The 21452-nt window shown below is 42.1% G+C and overlaps 2 protein-coding genes across 4 annotated transcripts in view; one reads left to right on the top strand and one right to left on the bottom strand.

The window, feature by feature from the left end:
* LOC125747270 (protein kinase C and casein kinase substrate in neurons protein 1-like) overlaps positions 1–11141 on the top strand; it is a 54844-nt gene extending 43703 nt beyond the window's left edge. For all 3 annotated transcript variants that reach the window (XM_049022271.1, XM_049022270.1, XM_049022273.1), the window contains 8 exons: positions 626–782; positions 1902–2137; positions 3479–3634; positions 4868–5043; positions 5447–5567; positions 5840–5958; positions 6536–6738; positions 8363–11141. In XM_049022271.1, coding sequence (XP_048878228.1) covers positions 626–782; positions 1902–2137; positions 3479–3634; positions 4868–5043; positions 5447–5567; positions 5840–5958; positions 6536–6738; positions 8363–8472 — 1278 coding nt within the window. In that variant the 3' untranslated portion in view covers positions 8473–11141. The remainder of the gene's footprint in view (positions 1–625; positions 783–1901; positions 2138–3478; positions 3635–4867; positions 5044–5446; positions 5568–5839; positions 5959–6535; positions 6739–8362) is intronic.
* A 3490-nt stretch (positions 11142–14631) lies between these two features.
* Positions 14632–20821, bottom strand: LOC125747281 (SAM pointed domain-containing Ets transcription factor-like). The gene is made up of 6 exons (XM_049022288.1): positions 20622–20821; positions 19392–19723; positions 17420–17617; positions 16846–16893; positions 16428–16541; positions 14632–15430 (listed from the first exon to the last, which is right to left on the bottom strand). Exons 2-6 carry the CDS (start codon positions 19699–19701, stop codon positions 15228–15230), a joined length of 873 nt encoding a protein of 290 aa, XP_048878245.1. The 5' UTR covers positions 19702–19723; positions 20622–20821; the 3' UTR covers positions 14632–15227.
* Positions 20822–21452: the final 631 nt, after the last annotated feature.

Below are 21452 nucleotides of genomic sequence, written 5' to 3' on the forward strand. Positions count from 1 at the left end.
CTCAACTTGCTTGTTCTTTGCAGAGTTAGCTGTCTGCAAAAGGCAGCCCCCCATCAGGGTGCCCGGGGAGCTGGGGGTTAAAGGCCTTGCTTAAGGACTCACAGAGGCTGGGTTTGAACCAGCACCCTTATGATTACAGGCACTCAGGCTTAGTCCACTGAGCCACACACTAACCCCTGCAAAGGGATACCCTGCAAAGGGAAACCCTGTATCTATAATATTCCTAGTCACATGTACAGTTCAAAGAGTTTTCATCTGGTTTATCTTGACTAGTATCAATATTTTATCTGTATATATAAATCCTTGTTTTGTTAGTACAAAGCTTTCAGAGCTGATTTGATAGATCACAAATAGATTAATTAATCGGCTGATAACACTGGTTTATTTGGTTTGGGTAGGGGTTAAATATGCCATTTCTCAGTCACAATTTGACCACAAAATCGATAAGATGACTGTAATAGCCCATGTAATATTAAACTGCCGAGCTTAATTTCCTTTGCTACTTTATTGGTTTTCTGGTGATTATGCTTTATTTGCTGTGTTGTAGGCTGGTCTAAGTGGCCATTATTTGCCTGATGCTGTGAGTGGGCTGTGTGAACATCTCGGTCTGTCCCGGTTTCGCCAGGTGGGGAACTACAAACGTGCTGTGAAGCGGATTGACGACGGCCATCGCCTGTGCAATGACCTCATGAACTGTCTCCAAGAGCGCTCCAAGATCGAGAAGGCCTACAGCCAGCAGCTCACCGACTGGTCCAAGAGATGGAAGCAGCTGATCGAGAAAGGTGGGCGTGGCTATTTTTAACTGCCTGCCAGGGCAAGGCTTGGAATGAAGTGTGGATTTCTGAAATTTCCACTATCTGTGTATTTTTGCCAATTTTATTTTTTTCTAAACTGAAACTGTTGCTGAGTGGAGCAAACTTTACTACTTTACTTGTAGTTTACAAGAAGCATTATCTATAGCAGGGGTAGGCAACCCTGATCCTGCAATGCTGGTATCCAGCAGGTTTTTATCCTACCTGGTCTTTGATGAACCACACCTGATCTCAGACAGATAGTAACTCACCAGGTAGGATAGAAAATTCTGGCACTCCAGGATTACGGACGCCTACTCCTGATCTATAGGGTTAAAAGCTCCTTCCATCATTAATGAATTTACCTTTGAACTGCTTCTCCTGATCAGTGTTACAGTGAGGCCTACAGTACATCACGGGCAACTCCAGACACACACAATTCAGAGACGACAATTAGCCTAACTGCATGTCTTTGGGAGGAAACTGAAGCACCCAGAGATAACAGGGGGAAGATAACAGACAGTGAACATGCAATCTCTACACACATAGAACAGAGACGGGATTCAAACCCCTAACCCTAGAGGTGTGTGGCTACAGCACAACCCTCTGAATCATCATGTCACCCTCTTTTTAATGCCTGTATTCATATATTCATATTCAAGATGGTGTTTCTACATGTGGTTTATGAATAGTGGGCATCTGGATGAGTCAGGTGACTATCAGGTGACTGCCAGGTGACTGTCAGGTGACTATCAGGTGACTGCCAGGTGACTGGTTCTGCTTTTCCAAAGAAACATTTCATGCAAGCCATATACATGTATTTAGGATATATTCTCTCTCCTTTGAGCCTAACAACAATTATGTGTCTTCTAATGACCTTGGATGAATATTCAAGATAATTATACAGCCTTGTTTATAATTAGCTGCAGGAAACAGACTGACCAAGAAAGGATTCCCAGAATTCCTCTAGCTCATGCTCGCGGCTGACATCCGCAAACACCTGCCTCGCTCTGTCTCTCTGATTATGTCCGACGCTGATGTGACTTTTGTATGTTATTCTGCCTTTTGGCTAAACTGTCAGCCCGTGTGCCACACTTTCCATCATTCCAGGGCCACAGTATGGCACAGTGGAGCGTGCCTGGTTGGCGATGACAATAGAGGCGGACAAGGTAAGCGAGCTGCACCAGGAGGTGAAGAATGGTCTGCTCAACGAGGACTTTGAGAAGATCAAGAACTGGCAGAAAGACTCTTACCACAAGCAGATGATGGGTGGATACAAGGAGGCCAAAGAGGCCGAGGAGGGCTTCAAGAAGGCCCAGAAACCCTGGGCCAAGAAGCTCAAGGAGGTGAGAGGGTCAACGCTTTAGCTGCAGGTTGTTGGGCCATCGTTGACATCATGGCCTCAAGGACAAGGTCATCTGTAAATAAAATACGGGGTAACGCTTTACGGGACGGGGCACAAATAATGTGGTATTATGCTGTTACTTATGTATTAATTAACCACAAACAAAGCTGTATTTACTTACTGATCTCATGTTTGTTCGTCACTAATGAATTGGAATGCATCTTTTATCTCAATATTAGTAGTGATCTGTTCATTCTGGAAACCTTCGTGAACTACTGAAGGACCAAGTAATGAATAACATGAATGAAATACTGATGTTTATTCGCCATTAATAAATCATACTTTATCTCAAGTAGCGACTATATTTGTATAGCAACCCAGCCTATATTTGTTCATGATTTGTACTTCGGTAGCAACAGAGTTACTACTAAGTATTTGTGCCCTGTCAAGTAAAGTGTTACCAAATTCAGTTTTCTAGCAATGTTTACTTTTACAAATTGCTTCATGATACAGTACACAGAGTGACATGGTGCACCCTACTTGTGAGCTAAGTGGAACCAGATCTTAACAAAGATTCTCTGTTTTCCTGAGGACGTCTGGGTTGGAGTCATGCATGTAAATCAGCTTAGAGTAGAGAGGTCCATTCTACGGGGCAGTGCTTTGACTGTGAGGCTATTAAACCGCGGCCTAATTGGGTTTTCTTGAGTAATTCACGGTTAATCCTCTCACATACTGCGTACAATGAGGTTTCTGTAAAATCGCCCTGATGTAAAACAGTCAACAAGCAGAGTAGCGTTCAGGTTAGAGAGGCTGTGGTCTGTGAAAATACCCTATTGGGAATGTAGCCATCTTACTTCATCTGCCCTCGTAGACATAAATCACTCTGAATCAACTGCATTGAAATCTTGGTGTGAGAAAGAAATTATCTGATTTGCTTAAGGTTTAGGCACTTTTGGCACATTTATTACTGAGCACTAAGACTTTTTCCAGATATTGATTTGTTTTTCATTTGTTTGTGAGGGGGCTTGAGGGTGTATTTTATTGATGGGAAAACATTTAGTCACTTTAGATTACTTTAATATAGCAAACACAAAATCAGTAGTAGCTTTGCTTATTTATTTATTGAACTTATTGTGCCCATGCAACAATGGTTAGGCACTAAACCCTCAACAAAAATATGCACCATTAATCATAGTTCATTTTTCTCTGTGAATTACTGAGTGCTCTAGTGAGCGGCTATAACTAAACCAAAACAGACACTGGATCCCCTGGAGTTGAGGCTCAGCGATCTCATTTACATAGCAAACGATCTCGCAGTGACGTCACCCACTTCCCCGTGTAGATGGAAGCGGCCAAGAAGGTTTACCACATGGCTTGTAAGGAGGAGAAGCTTGCAGCCTCCCGGGAGGCCAACAGCAAGGCAGAGGCGTCCGTCACCCCAGACCAGCAGAAGAAGCTGCACGAGAAGGTGGACAAGTGCAAGCAGGATGTGCAGAAGGTGGGCAACCCGGGGCAGGTATAGCGGGGCAGTAAGCAGAGAGTTACCGCGGTATTCCTCGTGTGAAGCCACAGTCTCAAAAAAAGCCCAACAGTCTGTACGACGTTTTACTATTTATATTAAACTGATTCATAATCAATTGATTCATTCATTGCTGCATGTAAAGAGCCTTATATAACTGCAATGGAAGAATATATAAACAACATGGAAACCTTGTACAGTGGGGTGACAAATCCTAAGGATCGATTAGCATTAAGGTGTAAAGAATATCTTTTGGGAAATCATATCAAAAAGGTGTTACATAACAATGCAGTGCAGTCTAAATGTATATGAGAACCAGAGTCAACTGAAATGAGAACCATCCAATCGCTTTAAAGGTGTTTAAGCTTTGGTAAATCCAGTCCTTTCCTTTAGACTTTTTATTAAGTAATTGATTTACAACAGGTTATGCTCTCTGGAACCTCCCCCTGTGATGTCACCATTTTGTCCTTGACTTGGTCACCTCTACGGAAGACAAGAGCATCCTGAAACTCATACCCTTAATTTACTGCGGGCCAATTCATTAACCTATAGCCCCCGTCTCTGTATATAATCCATTTAACCTTGAGTTATCAAAACAATACCCAGATTCACAGCCACGGTATCTTTTCCATTATATCAAATTTTAATCTTGATATAGAAACCCAATTGTTTTCTAAAAGGAAACGTATATTCAGGGGCCGCCGTATTAAGTACATCTAGCTGGCATCAAGCAGGACTCGCTTTTGCTTCCAGAACCAGTACAACTTTGGACAAATATTGCATTTGGAGAATCCTTTCTGTACACCACTGTTGTACCAGCTGTTATTTTTGTAGCTGTGACAGTCATCACCCTTCTCCTCAGACCGCTGTCATTAACAAGGTATTTCCACCCAGACAGTCTCTGCTGACTGGATGCTTTTTTGCTTGTTGCACCATTTCCTGTAAACTCTAGACACTGTAGTGTGTCAAAATGCCCGGAAAGCAGCTGCTTCTCCGACGCTGGAACCACTGTTTTTAACACTGACAATCACGCCACATTCAAAATCGCTTAGGTCACACTTCTTAGTCATTCTAATGTTGAAGCCCTGACCTCTTCTGTTTGCATTATATGTCGAGTTGCATTTTTTTAATGCTTATTTACACTGTCAGGGGTCAGGCCGGACCCCTGCTCATCACCTGGCATGACGTGAGACCACGTTTCGCCTCTTGTAGGCCAAAGAGAAGTACGAGAAGACCCTGGACGAGCTGAATAAGTGTACGCCGCAGTACATGGAACATATGGAACAGGTGTTTGAACAGTGCCAACAGTTTGAGGAGAAGAGGCTGAGCTTCCTCAAGGAGGTCCTGCTGGACATCAAGCGGCATCTGAACCTCACGGAGAACCAGAGGTTGGCTCCCCAACCCTGCAGGCCACTTGAACTTTTATTATAACTTTCACTGTCTGTAGACTTTACTCTCAACTAAATTGGTTCTATAAATGGTGCATGAAGACATTCTTTGGTTCCATGTTTCCAGGAAGCATCCTACTACCCTCTGCTGAAATACAGTCGGGTGTAACGACACAAATCTGCATCCTTCTATTCAGTTTTTCACAAAATAACTTGTCAAAAAAATCATGGAATATGGCCCCTTTTTTATACACTTTATCCTCATGTCTTAATACAAAGACAAGCAATGGTTGGCAGATCCAAGTGGAGTGTGTTTTGTTATAGAGAAGGCTGGGGTGCATTTTGCTAACCAGCATCCCATTATCTCAAAGCACAGAGATGTTTCTGGTCTGCCGCCCTGCAGCTACGCCACTGTCTACCGAGAGCTGGAGCGCACCATCAACTCTGCCAGCGCGCAGGAAGACCTGAGGTGGTTCAGCAACAACCACGGCCCGGGCATGCACATGAACTGGCCTCAGTTTGAGGTATGCTGCTCTTACACCATAGTGCTTGGAAGTTGCATGGCCACCATCGAATTCTGCACCTCTGTAATTTTTTCTTAACCTCATATAAGGTATTTTGTTTGCCAGTAATATAATAAGATTTTCTGTGTTTCTGTTAGACATAGATTTTGTGTTAACGTTCTAGTTTTATTTAATTCCTTAACTTGTGCAAACCACAGTGATCCAATTTTGTGCATAAATTACACTTCATGGTTTGTGTCCTACATTTTATCTCATGGGCTTCTGTCCCCAAGGAGTACAACCCAGATGTCCCCAACACCATCCCCAAGCGGGAGAAACCCAAGAAAGCTGATGGGGCCCCCAACACTCCAGGGACAGAGCATGTGGTGGCACAGGGTGGAGATCGGGGCAGGTAAGCAGTAAATACTGCTTCTGGCTCACCAGCGTAACATGGCGGGCTGTGGTCATGTGGTCAAGTCAGCTGACAGGTCATGTGATTCACCTGTGTGGAGAATATAAAGTGGGTTTCTTTTTACTCCCTGAACCCCAGTCGCTGACACCTGATCCTGCATCCAGGTGTAATTCTTTCCAACACATGAAAATCTATCGCTTTTCCTGTGTTTCTCTTTTGTTTCGTTCCTCTCCACCGTTTTGCTATCCCCACGCCTTCTACCCCTGTGTCACATGGTACAGTTCACAATCAGGCTTTCTACATCAGTGTTTCCCAATCCGGTTCTCGGGGACCCACAGCCAGTCCACGTTTTTGCTCCCTCCAAGCTCCCTGCTGGACAGCCCACATTTTTGCTCCCTTCCATAGTGGAGCAAAAATGTGCACTGTCTGTGGGCAGATGGACTTTACATTCACTCCTATTAACTTGGCACATTTAGATAGCTGCTGCGGACCACTGATGCCCATCCGACACTGTGCTTCGTCCTCAAGGCACATTAAGCCTTCAGATTGTTATTCTCAGCTCTCATTCTGCCCACAGCGTGAGCAGCTACGAGAAAAACCAGGCTTACTCTGCCGAATGGTCAGACGACGAGCAGCCGGCCTCCCATTCGGGCAATGAGACCAACGGGGGCACCAACCCTTTCGACGAGGAGTCGGCCAGCGGTGGCGAGAAGGGCGTCCGCGTGCGGGCTCTCTATGACTACGATGGGCAAGAGCAGGACGAGCTGAGCTTCAAAGCCGGTAGGGTGGGATCAGCCGTCACACAGAAGCTGAAGCCCCTGGTGCACAAACCAGATATTTGCAGAGTTTTGACTAATCCTTATGGCAGAACAGTATTCTAACAGCATAGCCACGGGAGATAACTTACATCAATGTAGCATCACAAGTGCCAGACCATGTCTGAGGCCCTGCTTTAACTCCACCAATGGTTATATGCAGGGGCGGACCCACTGAAAGCCGATTGGCTCTTGGAGTGCCCCCTCCCATGTCACTCACCGATTCAAAACACATAACTGGATAATGATAAGGTCGGCCGCCCTGTATGAATTACGGCCTCTCTAATGTCCTCCAATCTTAAAAAAGAAATGCTAGAATCAGCTGTGGTTCCACCACATGCCTTAACTCTCACCAAAGCAGGGGATCATATCAGCACATGGATACTGAGAAGCATTTCCTCATCCATCTGTCTCGGGCTGAGAAATTAATAGATTGCACATCAGTTCATACCACAAGGAAGCATGGCACGTTTAAATGATTGATTCTGACTGACAACTCTTAGCCTAATGCTAATTTTTTGTATTACACTCTAGCCTTCTTTTAAGCCATCAGCTCATAAGTGGTCCAGTAGGCGTTTTCTCCTTGGTGCTGTTTTGTGTGGCTACTAGGGGTGTAATGGTACATAAAAATCACGGCTCAGTACGTACCTCGGTTTGGTATGTTATCAATACGACAGGAGTTAAAACAAACAAACAAACAAACAAACAAACAAACAAACAAACATTGCTTCTTCTTTAATCAGCAGTGGTTTACTGAACAAAGTATGACTGTCTTTCTTAACTAAATAGTCTCTGTCAGTACTTTTGCAACCTACTTATAAAAAACTAAAATTTACTTAAAAGTAAATCAAAATGAATGTTCTCTCAAGTAATTAAAAATAAAATAAACATCCATTAAGGTGCGCATTTAGAAAATTTATTGTACCTGATCTGTACTGCATTCACATTAGCAGCTTTCAGTAACTGTGCAACACAAATATTGTCTCAAAAAGTACAAAGTATAACAAAATAAATATCCATTAAGGTGCAGCATTTAGAAAAATACCTGTGCTGTACCTGTAGTCGTGTTACCAACTTCCAGCATCACATTAGGACGTACTGTAGTGACGCGGCTTCTTCCCGTCTCCGAATGTTGCTCGGAGGAAACACACAAACAGGTTCCTCGTTTGCTGCCTTCCTTCGGTACTTGTGAATACCGAACCGAAAGACCTGTACCGAAAAATTTTGGTTTGAATACGTGTACCGTTACACTCCCTAATGGCTACTGGTAATTAGTTCCAGTTACTCTGCAGCATACATATGGAATCAAGAGCAGAGATGGAACAAAAGCAGAAAGCATCTGTAAAGAATTAACATGTTTACTGAATTGGAGGGTTGAGCAGGAATGGAATGTGAATGCGATAGCCCAAATGATATTGGAACTTTGGTTTGGGGGGGAATAAATTAAATCAGTATGGAGTGTACATACTGTAGGAAGATTTAGTATGAATGAGTCCTGGTTTTAGGCAGTAAAGCAGCTCGGGTTGATTCTGCTGTTGACTCCACTGAGAACACGCTGATGGGTTTTCTCCTCTTTTGTCTCCCTGTAGGAGACGAACTGACCAAGCTCGAGGATGAGGATGAACAAGGCTGGTGCAAAGGTCGCCTAGACAACGGGCAGCTGGGCTTATACCCAGCCAATTACGTAGAGCCCATCTAGTCTGCCCCGCCCAGCTCTGGGGGCCGGCTTAGGCTGGACCGTCCAATCATACTCCGTATAGCCAGAGACTCACAAGCAACACTTTTCTTTGCCACACAACCGTGCCGAGCAGTCTTAATCTTAGTATATAAAAAAGACAGTATATATAATGAATAAATTTATTCGATCTCTGGGGGGTGGGGGGTGAATAAAAAATAAAAAACGCTAATTAAAAACTAAGCATAAACCATATGTATACCAACAAACGACCATTGATGCAAGGGCAGGGAGACGTTCTGCATTTTGTGTAGCTGTGTTCAATATGAATTTTGTGCAGCTGATATGACTTTTATGTAGCGGTATGTTCTCCTATAACAATGAGTATTATGTAGTCAGAGAAAGCTAGAATAGCCGGAATGAGCTGTTCGACGTGCACTGTGCATATTTGACGACATTTTGTTGTAGCAGTCTGGATGCTATGCGTGTACAGTCCTTATTGTTGCAGTGGTAATTCAGTGTAGCGTTTGAAGCAGTAAAACAAAACAAACAAAAAAAAAAAAACGCTATGCAATGAGATTTATTTTTACTTTGACTGGTCATTGTTTTGCTATGTGCTTATTGTTTCATACTCCTGCCAGCAGAGGGTACCCTACTGCGCACCTTTTGCTCCCCGTGTCGTGGCATGAGCTTTGCTAACTGTATAATGTGCATTTCAGTGATGTAATATCACTTGTCATGTAGTGTGACATGTGACAACGGCATTTCCCTTCCACGGGGGGCGGATGTTGTCGCCTTTGCGACAGCTTGAGCATCGTCATCCTGTCTCGTGTTGCCATTTTTGTTGTACATCCATCATCTACAGGTGCTGTTTTTCCTGTGTCCCATTCATTACCTGGCAGTCTTTTGAAATTCTGTTGCTTCTGTCAGCTTTGCAGTTGGGAGGTTATGTTGGAATGTCTCCTCAACATTGCCGAACCACTGGTTCGTCGATTAGCAGTTTCCGTTTAGCCCCTTGCTAATCCCCAGCATTTCTCTGTCATTCACGTCCTTTATCGAACAATGCAGAACGCTCGCAGTAACGCTGTGTAAACCCAATAAATGTAAGCTGAAGCACACATACTGCTACAACCACAAACTCATTACCAGACCCACCTATCGTCCAAGTGAAACAAGGGTAGTGAGTCCGACGGCGGTGCCACATCCAGCTGGGATGTCCGCTGCCCGGGGAGAGGACCACACAGAACCAAGATATGTGGCATGGGGTGACTCGCTACAGCAAAGCCCAAAAGCTGAGCACACTTTCAGCAGCCGTCAAAACTGAGCCGAAGTAACAACGAAAATTCGACCCCCCACGACCTGTTTTCAAAGCCGACACAGCTTAGCCCCGTCTAGTGTGTCTAACTCGCCTGATTGTTGTTGGCCATGGTACTAGACGGTACTTTTTGTGGCCTCTCCCCATGTGACTGAAACTCGTTGTGATTATTTCAGCTGTTCCTCGATTCACCGTCTTTCTCCTCATCGCCTCTCTGCATTTGTCACATTCACCTCATCTGTCTTTCCATACACTCCCCTTGCTTATTTGGGAAAAATGGGATATTTCAGATATTTCTAGGACTTAGTGTATGAATCCTTATCTGCCATCCAGGCTGCCTTGCATAAATGTTAATATGTCTCGGGGATGTCTAAAACGGTTTTAATGTGGTTGGTTCAGGTTATTAATTAATAATTAATTAACGGTTAATTACCATGGCACCTGAAAAGAGATGTTCAAATTTTAGAATATCAGTGCATCTGGTCGGCCAGACTGGGAAAACATGAGTTCATTCTGTATAAGTATTGTTAGACTATTTATTGGTTAAATATGTACATAAAAACTTTACACAGTTTATTTTTGTTTATTAATAATTCAAAGCCAGTTGTCTTTAGTCTTGGTGCTTGAACATCACAATCAAGAATTTTGTTCTAATGAATTGCTTCACTCTGATTGGTCGTGGATTGGAGCTTGGATGTGCTGATTGGTTCATACCATCTATGTCAGTTATTCCTGCATATGATATTCAGAGAAATTAATGTCTGAAGTCAAAGCTAAGAATACAGGAGAGGGGTTCTGTTGCCAGCATTTTATAGTGAGATGCCAGTGTTAAAAATGCAGGATGGAAGGAAAAGTTCAATGGAAGTTACACTGAGCGTAGTGTGACGTCAAGAAAAGGATGTTTTTCCAAGGTCCTCTACTCATACCAATCAGAAGTGAGGCTAACATTTACAGTTGCACCCAGTATTAACAGTCAAGCGAAATGTACCTAAGCATCCATACTGTATTTAAATGTATCTTAATTGCAATGGAATCGTTAACCTATATTAAGCGTGCAGTGGATCCGCGCTTTCTGAATTGTATATGATGATGTAATTTATGACATTATACCGTAACTGTACAATTATGTGGAGTTGACAATGAAACTACACGTGAAGCAGTAAAGAAAGGTGTATATGTAAATGCTTTTTAATGTTTTTTTTTTCTCCTTTGTGCATAGAAGAGGTTCAATGAGGAAAATTATGTAGAAACTCTACTTTAACGGTGTAGAAAATGTATGTATGTGTAGACCTTAGTGCTGTTATATTATCTCCAATCTGGTGTAATGCCTGTTCATCTCAAAACTTCAAGGAACATTAAAAAGGTATTTAAATATAAATTATGATGATGATGATGACGATGATGATGATGACGACGACGATGATGATGATGATAGACACAAATAGATGCCAAATAGACACAAACCCAAGTTTTTAAGATCTCAGAGCAGCATGGTTCGGAAAGAAGCAGTTTGTTTGAGATGACAAGCAAAAATTGTGCACGTGTGTGAATGTGTGTTTGCAGGTACCCTTATTTTTGAGGTGGAACAAAAGCATCTAAAACAATATTTATTAATGGTGATATAAAAAGGCACTATTATAAGATTGGTCCGTTCATTTGTATGATAGATGGTTCTCCATTCAGTAGGTATGAAACCTTCGGTTTTCTCCCAACCTAATCGTGAAATGCTGACCAAACCTTTCACTTAGTGGTGAATAGTACAAATGATTGGTGTAATTGTTAAAATAGCAATGATTAAGGGCTAATCAAACAATTGCTACAGGCACATAATATATATTGAAAAATATATGTGTAAAATAAATCAAGTAAATTGATTAGTATGCAGGACTAAACATGACAAGTATAAATAAATACATACAAATAAATCATGACATATATATGTAGACATTCTGGTCATGAAAAAGATCATAATTAGCTCTATATTTATGTATTTATCTAACGTGGCATAAGTACAAATAAATGATGAGATATATAAATATGTATATACATTTTGGTCATGAATATGACATAATCAGTTCTACATTTATTCATTTATCTATTTCTACATTTCAGTATTTCAACATTATTTATTTATGTGTTTCTGTATTTCCGCATTTCTTCATGTATTTTTTCAGTATTTCCACGTTGCACTTCATGCATTCATTTCTCCATTTCTGTCTCTGCGCGTTAATTAGGTAGGCGAGTCTCACTCTATGCAGGACTGCTTAAACAGAAGAGTGGAATCATTTCGGCCATGCGTTTATTTATATATTTCATGATTTATATGTACATTTATTTATTTATACTTATCTTGTGTTTAGTCCTCTGTCCTTGTTTATTTTATTCACAGACTGAATTTTCTGTCTGGGACAGAGATTCGTCATTTTACCACTAGAGGGCAGTGCCAGTACAGCCACATCTGGCTGATAGTGTTCAGCGAGGGATTTTGCATTTGGTCAAATACAAGAATCTTCACCTTTAAAGTGGTTACCATGATCACTGATAGTTTGAGCATGCTTTGAATAGTCTCTTTCATATGTATTACTAATGGTTTTACTGCAGGTGATGTTGTTTCATTAATCTTAGACAAACCAGATAAGAAGTCCTGCAGAAAGTTTCCCAAAGTGAAATAAAAGTGCACAGAAATAAAGGGATGTTTTTTTATACTGCATAATCAAATTTTAATCACTGTTATTAGCATAGTGTAGCATCTTGAGGTATTAAAAATAGATTATACAGTACATTCGCTTTTTTCCGGTACTTGAATTACACGTGTAGTTCAGTCAACCCACTTTGCCTGTGTGGATCAAACTTATTTTTTTTCAGGATAAATAAAAACATGCAAGATGAAAAACTACATTAACTCACTCACTGACTCACCTGCGGCGTTTATGAAAAGCTGTCAGGACAGAAAGTAGAAAAATAAAGAAAAATACAGTACAGGCCAAAAGTTTGGACACACCTTCTCATTCAATGTGTTGTCTTTATTTTCATGACCATTTACATTGGTAGATTCTCACTGAAGGCATCAAAACTATGAATGAACACATGTGGAGTTACGTACACAACATGTACATGTAAAACAACATGTTTTATATTCTAGTTTCTTCAAAATAGCCACCCTTTGCTCTGATTACTGCTTTGCACACTCTTGACATTCTCTCAGTGAGCTTCAAGAGGTAGTCACCTGAAATGGTTTTCCAACAGTCTTGAAGGAGTTCCCAGAGGTGTTTAGCAAGTGTGCAAAGCAGTAATCAGAGCAAAGGGTGGCTATTTTGAAGAAACTAGCATATAAAACATGTTTTCAGTTATGTCACCTTTTTTTGTTAAGTACATAACTCCACATGTGTTCATTCATAGTTTTGATGCCTTCAGTGAGAATCTACCAATGTAAATGGTCATGAAAATAAAGACAACACATTGAATGAGAATGTGTGTCCAAAGTTTTGGCCTGTACTGTATATCAACCGTACACTTAAATCTTACCGAAGACGTTGCGTGGTAAATAATACATAACAGTGACTTAACTGAATGTAAATAAACCCCATTTATTTTGAGTGCAAATTGAATGCTGTTATATTACATATTATTGTTGGGTTGGCGATGTACATTATGATATGCTTATGTTGTTAAATGTGTGTTTTAATAGCCAAGGAGCAAGCAGGTGCCATTGTGCTTTGTGTTTATGCACAGAAATACAATGGATTTCCACGTCTGCCAGAATGTGAACAGCTTCTGACATCAGTTGTTTATTACCTACCAGCCAGCTGAACGCAACGAGAACCGCTGCAGGATTATAGCAGTCATATGCTGGAATTTACACAATAATTATACAGCGATGTCATGATTACACAATACAATCAATACGGTCTGGATAACATGTACTTCATGAGACTCAGTATAACACAAACTTGATAGGGCTACAAGAGAGTATACACAGGAAAGACATTACTGCAGCAGGTCATTACTGCCTGCAATCAGTAGAACTTCTTAAAAAGTACAGATAGATGTTGCAGATGTTTGTACCAACTACTGATCATGTCAGCTCTGTAGTTAAGGTTAGTCTCTGTTACTTTCATTTTTAAACAAACGCATTTGGACGCGAGACACTAGAAGACGATTTAATATTTCGCAGAGGTGGAAATTTCAGGTCCAGAAAGTAAAACTCCAGACCAGGATTTTGTTTCAACCAACCGGTTAAGCATAAAAAGTCTGAGTCACAGAGTACTTAACCGGTTGGTTGAAACAAAATCCTGGTCTGGATTTTTACTTTCTGGACCTGAAATTTCCACCGCTGATATTTTGTATAATATTAATATTCTTACTGATGTAAGAACTTGATCATGTTTTTATAGCAGATTTTTATGATAGGACAGGCATATCGTTTTATGCATACTCTTTATGCGCATGAGGAACTGTACGTAAGTGGCAGTTTGTAGGTCTCTGTATGGTATAGAAAGCAGACAGCCCCAAGCTAACTGCTACTGATGGGCTAATAGGTGGTGCTTATTCATAATATCACCCTTAATCTTCCCATCTCTCATCCCCCTTGGGAAGGTTCCCGAGTGTCTCATATAATAGTCATAAAAAATCATTTCCTTTTTTTGATGTGATTCAATTATAAAATCACTGTGTAATGAAACTGTAAGTACAATGAAAAGAAAGAGAAGCATTTTTCTTGTTGCCTGACAGCTGGACGCATGTATGAAAAAAAATTGTCAGCTAAACTCAACAAAAATAAGTAACAGTCACAAATATCCAGACAATACACCATAGTCTATATAGACTATATGTTGTGTGTGTGTGTATGGGGGGGGGGAGTCAGTATATATTACATTGTGGAGCTCAAATCTTAACACAATATGATAAAAGTCTTGTTTGTTTGGTTGCGTAAGGTTAGAGATGAGTAGGGTTACGGTTGTCATTCTTGGGATTATGGTTCTTGTCATATAAATTAATAGAGAAGATATGAATACAAACACAATACAAACTCAATAAAGTTTAATCTAATCTAATGTGTGTGTGTGTGTGTGTGTGTGTGTGTGTGTGTGTGTGTGTGTGTGTGTGTGTGTGTGTGTGTGTGTGTGTAAACTGTATAGTGGCTGCCATTAAACAACTAACATCACAATTCGATGAACATCATGGATACGCCCCTGGCTATTATGTTGGACAACATAGTATATAAATCCTCTTCTTAAAAACTAGCAAATTAACTAAAAGTTCTATGAACGAAATATGAAAACAGGCAAACGACGTGAGGCAGTCTCTGCTTTCCATGGTAGAAATTTCAGGACTTTTCTCCAAGGATTCCAAGAGCTAGTTTTGCTGTGTTGGGCAGTCTTCATTCCAGAGGATAAATGTCAACTGAATGGTCATGTGACCTAAGCGAACTGATAGTGTTCCACTCTGAGTCATTTCGTCATCCCTAGCTTTGGGACTTTAAGTCTTCCTCTCTCAGTGACACGAACTGGTAGACCAGCCTCTGGGAGGCAGCAGGCTTGCGGATGATGCCCTTCTTGTAGTACTGGCGGATGGAGCGGCTCAGCTTGTCGTAATTCATGGCCGGTCGGTTCTTGCGTAGACCCCATAGCCTCGCCACGTGAGCCGAGTCTTCGATTTTAAAGGTACCTGTCGGAGATATTTTACTCATAGCTGTAATATGCAGAAACCAAACCAAACTCCTTTTGGTGGTTGCACTTTTTTTATTTGAATTTACGTTAAAAGTTAATAATTTTACATGTTGTTCAGCATGTTTCTTGAAATCTCCAAATAACTTCCTTTCTTAAATGGCATCCCTAATGTACTGCTAATTTGAACTTGAACGTGTATTATGTACCTTGCCTGCCCCTCCCACAACCGTGGTCAGGATAACTGGTTGTATGGTGGGAGGATGTGTTATTTCATCATTAGACATAATATTTCTCAGAAATCAGTTACAGACGGCTATTGAAACACATTAACTTGGTTTTCAAATTCAGACGCTCCGCAGGTTGCGATGATCTGTGTTATGATATTTCAACTTTACAATTTGCTAAAAATCTTTTTACTTTCAGTACATTATTCAATAAATTACATGAGATATTCAACATTCTATTATAAAATAGGCTTTGTGTTAATGATTTTGCCCAACTGTAGGCTAATGTAAGTGTTCTAAGCATGTCTACGGTAGGTTAGGCTAGGCTATGATGTTAGTTAGGCTAGATGTACCGTATTAAAATGCATTTTTGCCTTGCGATAGGTTTATCGGAATGTACCATCATCGTAACCCGGGGAGAGGCTGTCTGTGAAAGCCTGACTGACAGATGAGAGCAATACTCTGCATTACTGTGAGATCCGAGAGTTTCCTAGGTTTTCTCTGCTGAGCTTCCCATGCAAATTAGAAGTGGTGGCACGCCTAGTGATGTCATCGTATGACGTATGTCAGGGAAGCCACTTTCTCCTCAAAGGTGATTATGATGCTATTTATTTTGTAGCATGTCGTCCAGTGGTGAACAAAATGAATATGACTTTTGACTGGAATTCCCTTTTTATATATAGAATTGGAAATACTGGAAATGACTGAACCTTTTCCATGTCTGACTTCATGAGAGTGACTGGTGTGAACCTGGCCTCAGTCGCCCCTCACCTGTCTCCTTGTTGAGCCAGCGGATGCAGCGGCCATAGCTGTGGGGATGGAGCAGGAGCTCTAGCAGAAACTGCCACAGGTGGGTGGTCTGGCCTGGGGCATGAGAGTCAGCTTCTGGCGGGGGTGGGAGGCAGGATGATGGAACCATCAGGAAGTCTCAGGCTCGTTATACAACCAGAGTGATCTGATCTATGTAAGAAGCTGAAAGTTCTTGTTTTTATGTGAAAGAGCCAGTAGACAGCGGGAAGGAGCTAATTGTCAAACATTACCAAAGCAGAAGGAAAAGTCTCAGTGTTTCTATAGGTCACTTTGATGTGATGGTGAAATGAAACAGCTGATGTGTCGCTCCTCAGCTGCTCTTTACTGTAGAAAAGTCGGGCAACATGCGTGAGATGTCGATCCGACGGCTGGGTCTCACCGTCTGACCAGCTGTCGCCTGGGGAACCGGGCTCTTGCATCTGGGAGGCTGCAGAAAGGGAGAAGGGAGATGATGGGAGGTGAAGGGAGAGGAAGGGAGGTGTACTATGGGAAACTGCAGATTACTAGCCTTGATCTATTAATAAAGACACTTCATTGATCCCTCTGGGGAAATTTTCTTTTTTGCTGACCCCCTCTTGCTCTCCATGACACACATTTAGGTGAGCACGAGCTTGGCAGCAAAGGGCAGCCAAATTCGATTGTTGAGGAAGCAGGACCAACCAATCAAACATCATGGTCCCACCTCCTCCACAATCTGGTTATCTCTCTGAACCAATCATTTTTGCTCCCATGCCCTTGTTTAAGGACCCACAGACATGTGAGTATTCTGCCAAATTCTGCCCCATGACCTTCTCATCACACATATGAAGACTTATCCCCATGAGCTCCACACTGCCCTTGATGTACAACATAAAACGAATAGATTTTGAACTCTTACTTGACAGATAATTTATACCACTCCCACATTTGAGGTTGGGGAAGGAGCCTTTATTTATGAAGTTTTGTTTCCGTACCTGACTTCCAGATATCCAAGTGGGCGTAGAGTATGTCCCCGGCGTGCAGGGACACCTGCCTAAAGTCGGCCTCGGTCAGAGCACACAGGTCTTTGCCGTCGAGCTCCTGGAAGGCCTCACCCACGGGGGGCAGCTTGTACAGGTGTTCGGTCCACAGCACCCACTTCTGGACATTGCCTGCTGTCCACTCTGCAGGGTCTGCGGATACACACGTGTTTGCATGTGTCCCTGTTCTTCTTGTCATACATGATGCATGTACACCCACCCGGGGTATCCCCTGCCTTGTGTCCCACCCCCCCACCCCCAGGATAGGATCCCGGCTTTTTAAGTTCAAATCAAAAGCTATTGAGTCAGTATAATGCATTGCCACGGCTACCAAATGACGAAACATCTCGGAATTCCGGTTGACAACCCCCCCCAGGCCAACACGTGGTTCAGTCTAACCCTCCCATCTATCTGTCACAGCTGTTATGTGGGCGTCTCCTTGGCTTGATCCAACTGCTCGGGTTCACAGCAATGAGGACCCTGCGATCCGGGTCACCCTCTGGGAAACGTGCTGTAACTGGTAGCATCAGTTTATCTGTTACATCATTTAAGTTATACATCCATCTTTGTAGCTGTTATCTAGTACGGGGCTGCAGTGTGTATGGGGTATATGGGAGGAAGCAACAATAAACCCAACAACCAAGGAGGTGCAACAGTAGGAAGCAGTGTCACTGGCTACTAAAGCACCATGCAATGTTCCTGACTTCTTCTGTCAATAAATTGTAGATATGACGTCCCAGATACATTGTCCCATAGCAGTTTTATGACTTTATATGCGTTTACAGAGGACCACTAAAACATAATTACTATTTGTTGGCCAAGCGATTGTAAGGAAGAGCCTTATCATTGTGCCAGATGCACTGCAGCAGTGACCTCAGTCATCTCCTGCATTTACTGTTTGCTCTGAGCGACGGTACGCTAATGCCATTGAAAAGAACGTCGCATTAACCGTTCGCGTACAGGAATGCCAATGCTAACTGGCCGGGGGTGTGTCCCAATAGATCCCTGTAAAATTATGATCATTTTGTGTATATAGGAAATCCCAAATACTCTTTTATCCATCCATGTTTATCCAGTGATATTTCACAAGGAGCCTGGAGCCTATCCTCGATCTACCTAACAGGAAGCTAACTGAAAACCAGTTAAACCAGTCAGTGCGGTGACAGACAAACAGTCCTATACAATCTCCTATCACTACTCAGTGTTCATATGTACCTTGTGTGTTACACAATCAGCTACCAAGAATACTCAGTGTAATTCCTTATTGTGGTGATGCTCTGTCAAAACTTAGAATTAAAAGTGTTACTGGATTCCTCCCTATTAATACAAAATTTGAGTGCTTAAAGCATTTAAAGTTTGATTAGAATCTCCTCACCTCTCCAGGGTCTACGAATCCAATCCAGTCCCTGGTCTGTGTGAGTTTAGTGTGAAGTACGTGTAGATATTCTCTATATGCACCTTTAATACTCTGCTTTACTTTTGCAGTATGACCCTATGCTGTAAGGCAAAGTCTAAGCGTGTGCCCTGCAATGGATTGCCTGGTGCACTCTCCTTTTTACAATAGGCTCCAGAGGCCTCATGACCCTAAACCACAGCGATTCCCAGTCCAGTTCTCAGGGACCCACAGACAGTCCACATTTTTGCTCCATCCCAGCTCCCAGTTGCAAAAATATGAATTGTCTCCCAGGGAGCTGGGAGAGAGTGAAAATGTGGACTGTCCGTGGGTCCCTCAGGACTGGATTGGGGATCACTGCTACAAGCACTTGGAAGCACTTGATGGTTGTACATATTATAAAAGACATCAGATATAACATGCAGTTGCACTGCAATGCACTGCAAAAGCTGATGTGTGTATAGGTCTTTTTTATATATGCAGATTTGATATAAGAGTGCAGCTACTAGGAGATTAATAAACTTGCTTGCATACTGGGTCCAATGTTGAGCATCTTGCAGGCCATCTTGATGTCCTTCAGCACCTCCCCCACCACCATACTCTGCACCAGCTCCAGACTGCAACCTTCCGCCATGCTGCTCCTCTCCAGCTCTCCCCTTGGGGTGTTCACCGCCCCAAGCGACCCTTCCCCGTTGTCTCTGGCAAGCATGTCGAAGCCAGGAAGGCATAGCTGATCATGGGTCAACTTGTCTTCATCCTGCTCTGGGACGATGGAGCTCTCTGGGACGTCTGGCCAATAGAGGTGCTGTGTGTCTCCACCTTGGTCCCAGGCTGGACTTGCCATAATGGCCACAGAGCTATGGGAACTAGAGAACATTCCAAAAATAAGTTAGTCGACTAACTTAGCTATTGAACTTAGAATATTAAAGCACCCAAAATACATTGATGCACAAGCAGCTGAGAAATAATTTTTTAATCCTTTAAGACCAGCTGCTCCAAAGTGAATAGCTGCACTTTATTGACAGAACTGCCCATCATCTACCGGACCACCACTCTCGAAAGCTGCCATGATGATACGATGATAAAGTAGGAATACTAGCCCAGTATTATTCCCCCGAATGCATGACTCAGCTGCTTATTTTCTTAAATGCAATGTTGACTCACATGTTTGACTGCATCGTTATTTATGCAGATCCACAGAATAATGGAGATCAACGCACATGAGTGTCGCCAAAAGCAAAAATAGTAACGATGCCGAATTAAACTTTATAATTTGCCAAAGTTGTTCTTTGTGAAGGGAAATAAGCAGCAATAAATCGATTAACATTAAAATTAATAACTAAGCCAGTGAATGCCTTTGAAACTTTAGTCTGATTCCCCTTAAAGTAATTCATACCCCGCAGATAATATCCCACCTCAGGAAGATGTTTATCATGAACGTACTTTGCTTTTCTTTCATCATTGACTGCCGAAGGTTGATCATCCATCCAAAACATTTTAAAAAAAGAACCATGTCCTTCTAAAGGAACATTTTTTGAAATTTAGTCAAAAGTCAATGTTTTTGTGGCAGGCGGAGACTCCAACTCACTGAATCTGGACCCCATTTCTCACTTTCTGCTCCTACACAACACCTACAGTAGTGACAGTGTAGGTCTGCCCTCCACCAAGTACACAGAACAGAGTCGTGTAGTCAGCTCTCCAGTGCACGTCACCCGTTGCACGTAACCATTGTGAAAGTGTCCCAGGTGTTGATGCGTAACTCACCACTCCTCTGAATATCGGACTCTCAGCTCATCAGTTTTGAAGGATGACTTCTCCAAAACCCCAGTTTTACATGAAGTTCTCCCTTGCTGGAAGTGATAGACCCACTGCAATAATAGTCTCACAAGCTCTTTGAGCTTGAAAAAACGAAAGCAGAGGACATACAAGTGTTTTACCCTGACTATCCAGTCAATCCCATTCCTCCCAGGGGACGGCCTGTGTGCCGATGTTGACAGTGCATGACTGTACAGTCATATTTATAAGGTGATCTTATTTCCATGAGCAAACACTTCCTTTGTGCAGCTACCTCCTTCAGACATGTTTGAGTGTCTCACACTCTACCTGTTCCACCCACCTCTTCCAGAGCAAACAAAAACAGAAGGATTTCTTAACTTTTCAATGATTGTTCAGTACTACATTTTTGGCATGGGGACAACTAGCAAAAACTTGGTAAACTTTGTTTTCTTTTGCATTAAGATACGTCCTATAAATCTTAAAAAAAGTTTTTTAGAAAAAATATAAATGTTTATCACACATCTGCCAACATAAACCAGGCACAATAACAGAATATGAGTTTTGGGGTGAGCAAGCTGTCAGTAAGTACCTGAATCACTTAACACTAAACTTTCCAACACTGTTGATTCTAAATTGCCCTATATTTTGTGAATAATCATATCTATGAAACATGCACTCATATTGCTGGTGGGATGTGTGATAGATCATTCCAAAGTTTCTGTGTTAAAACAGAAGTGGTGGTTTGGGCCTTATCCAGCAAGACGTGCTACTGGTCTGGATGGTGAGGAATGCTCACCCATTAATTCAGGGACCACGATT

This window comes from Brienomyrus brachyistius, chromosome 8, assembly GCF_023856365.1.
Source record: "Brienomyrus brachyistius isolate T26 chromosome 8, BBRACH_0.4, whole genome shotgun sequence".
Classification (NCBI taxonomy): domain Eukaryota; kingdom Metazoa; phylum Chordata; class Actinopteri; order Osteoglossiformes; family Mormyridae; genus Brienomyrus; species Brienomyrus brachyistius.

Bases quoted from the DNA above. Each gene is read 5' to 3' on its own strand.
- LOC125747281 (XM_049022288.1), bottom strand. From the start codon at position 19,701: ATGGCAAGTCCAGCCTGGGACCAAGGTGGAGACACACAGCACCTCTAT. The intron at 17,618-19,391 runs GTATGCAAGCAA...GTGTATCCGCAG, and splicing joins GATGCTCAACATTGGACCCA to ACCCTGCAGAGTGGACAGCA. The intron at 16,894-17,419 runs GTACGGAAACAA...CCCTTTCTGCAG, and splicing joins CTTGGATATCTGGAAGTCAG to CCTCCCAGATGCAAGAGCCC.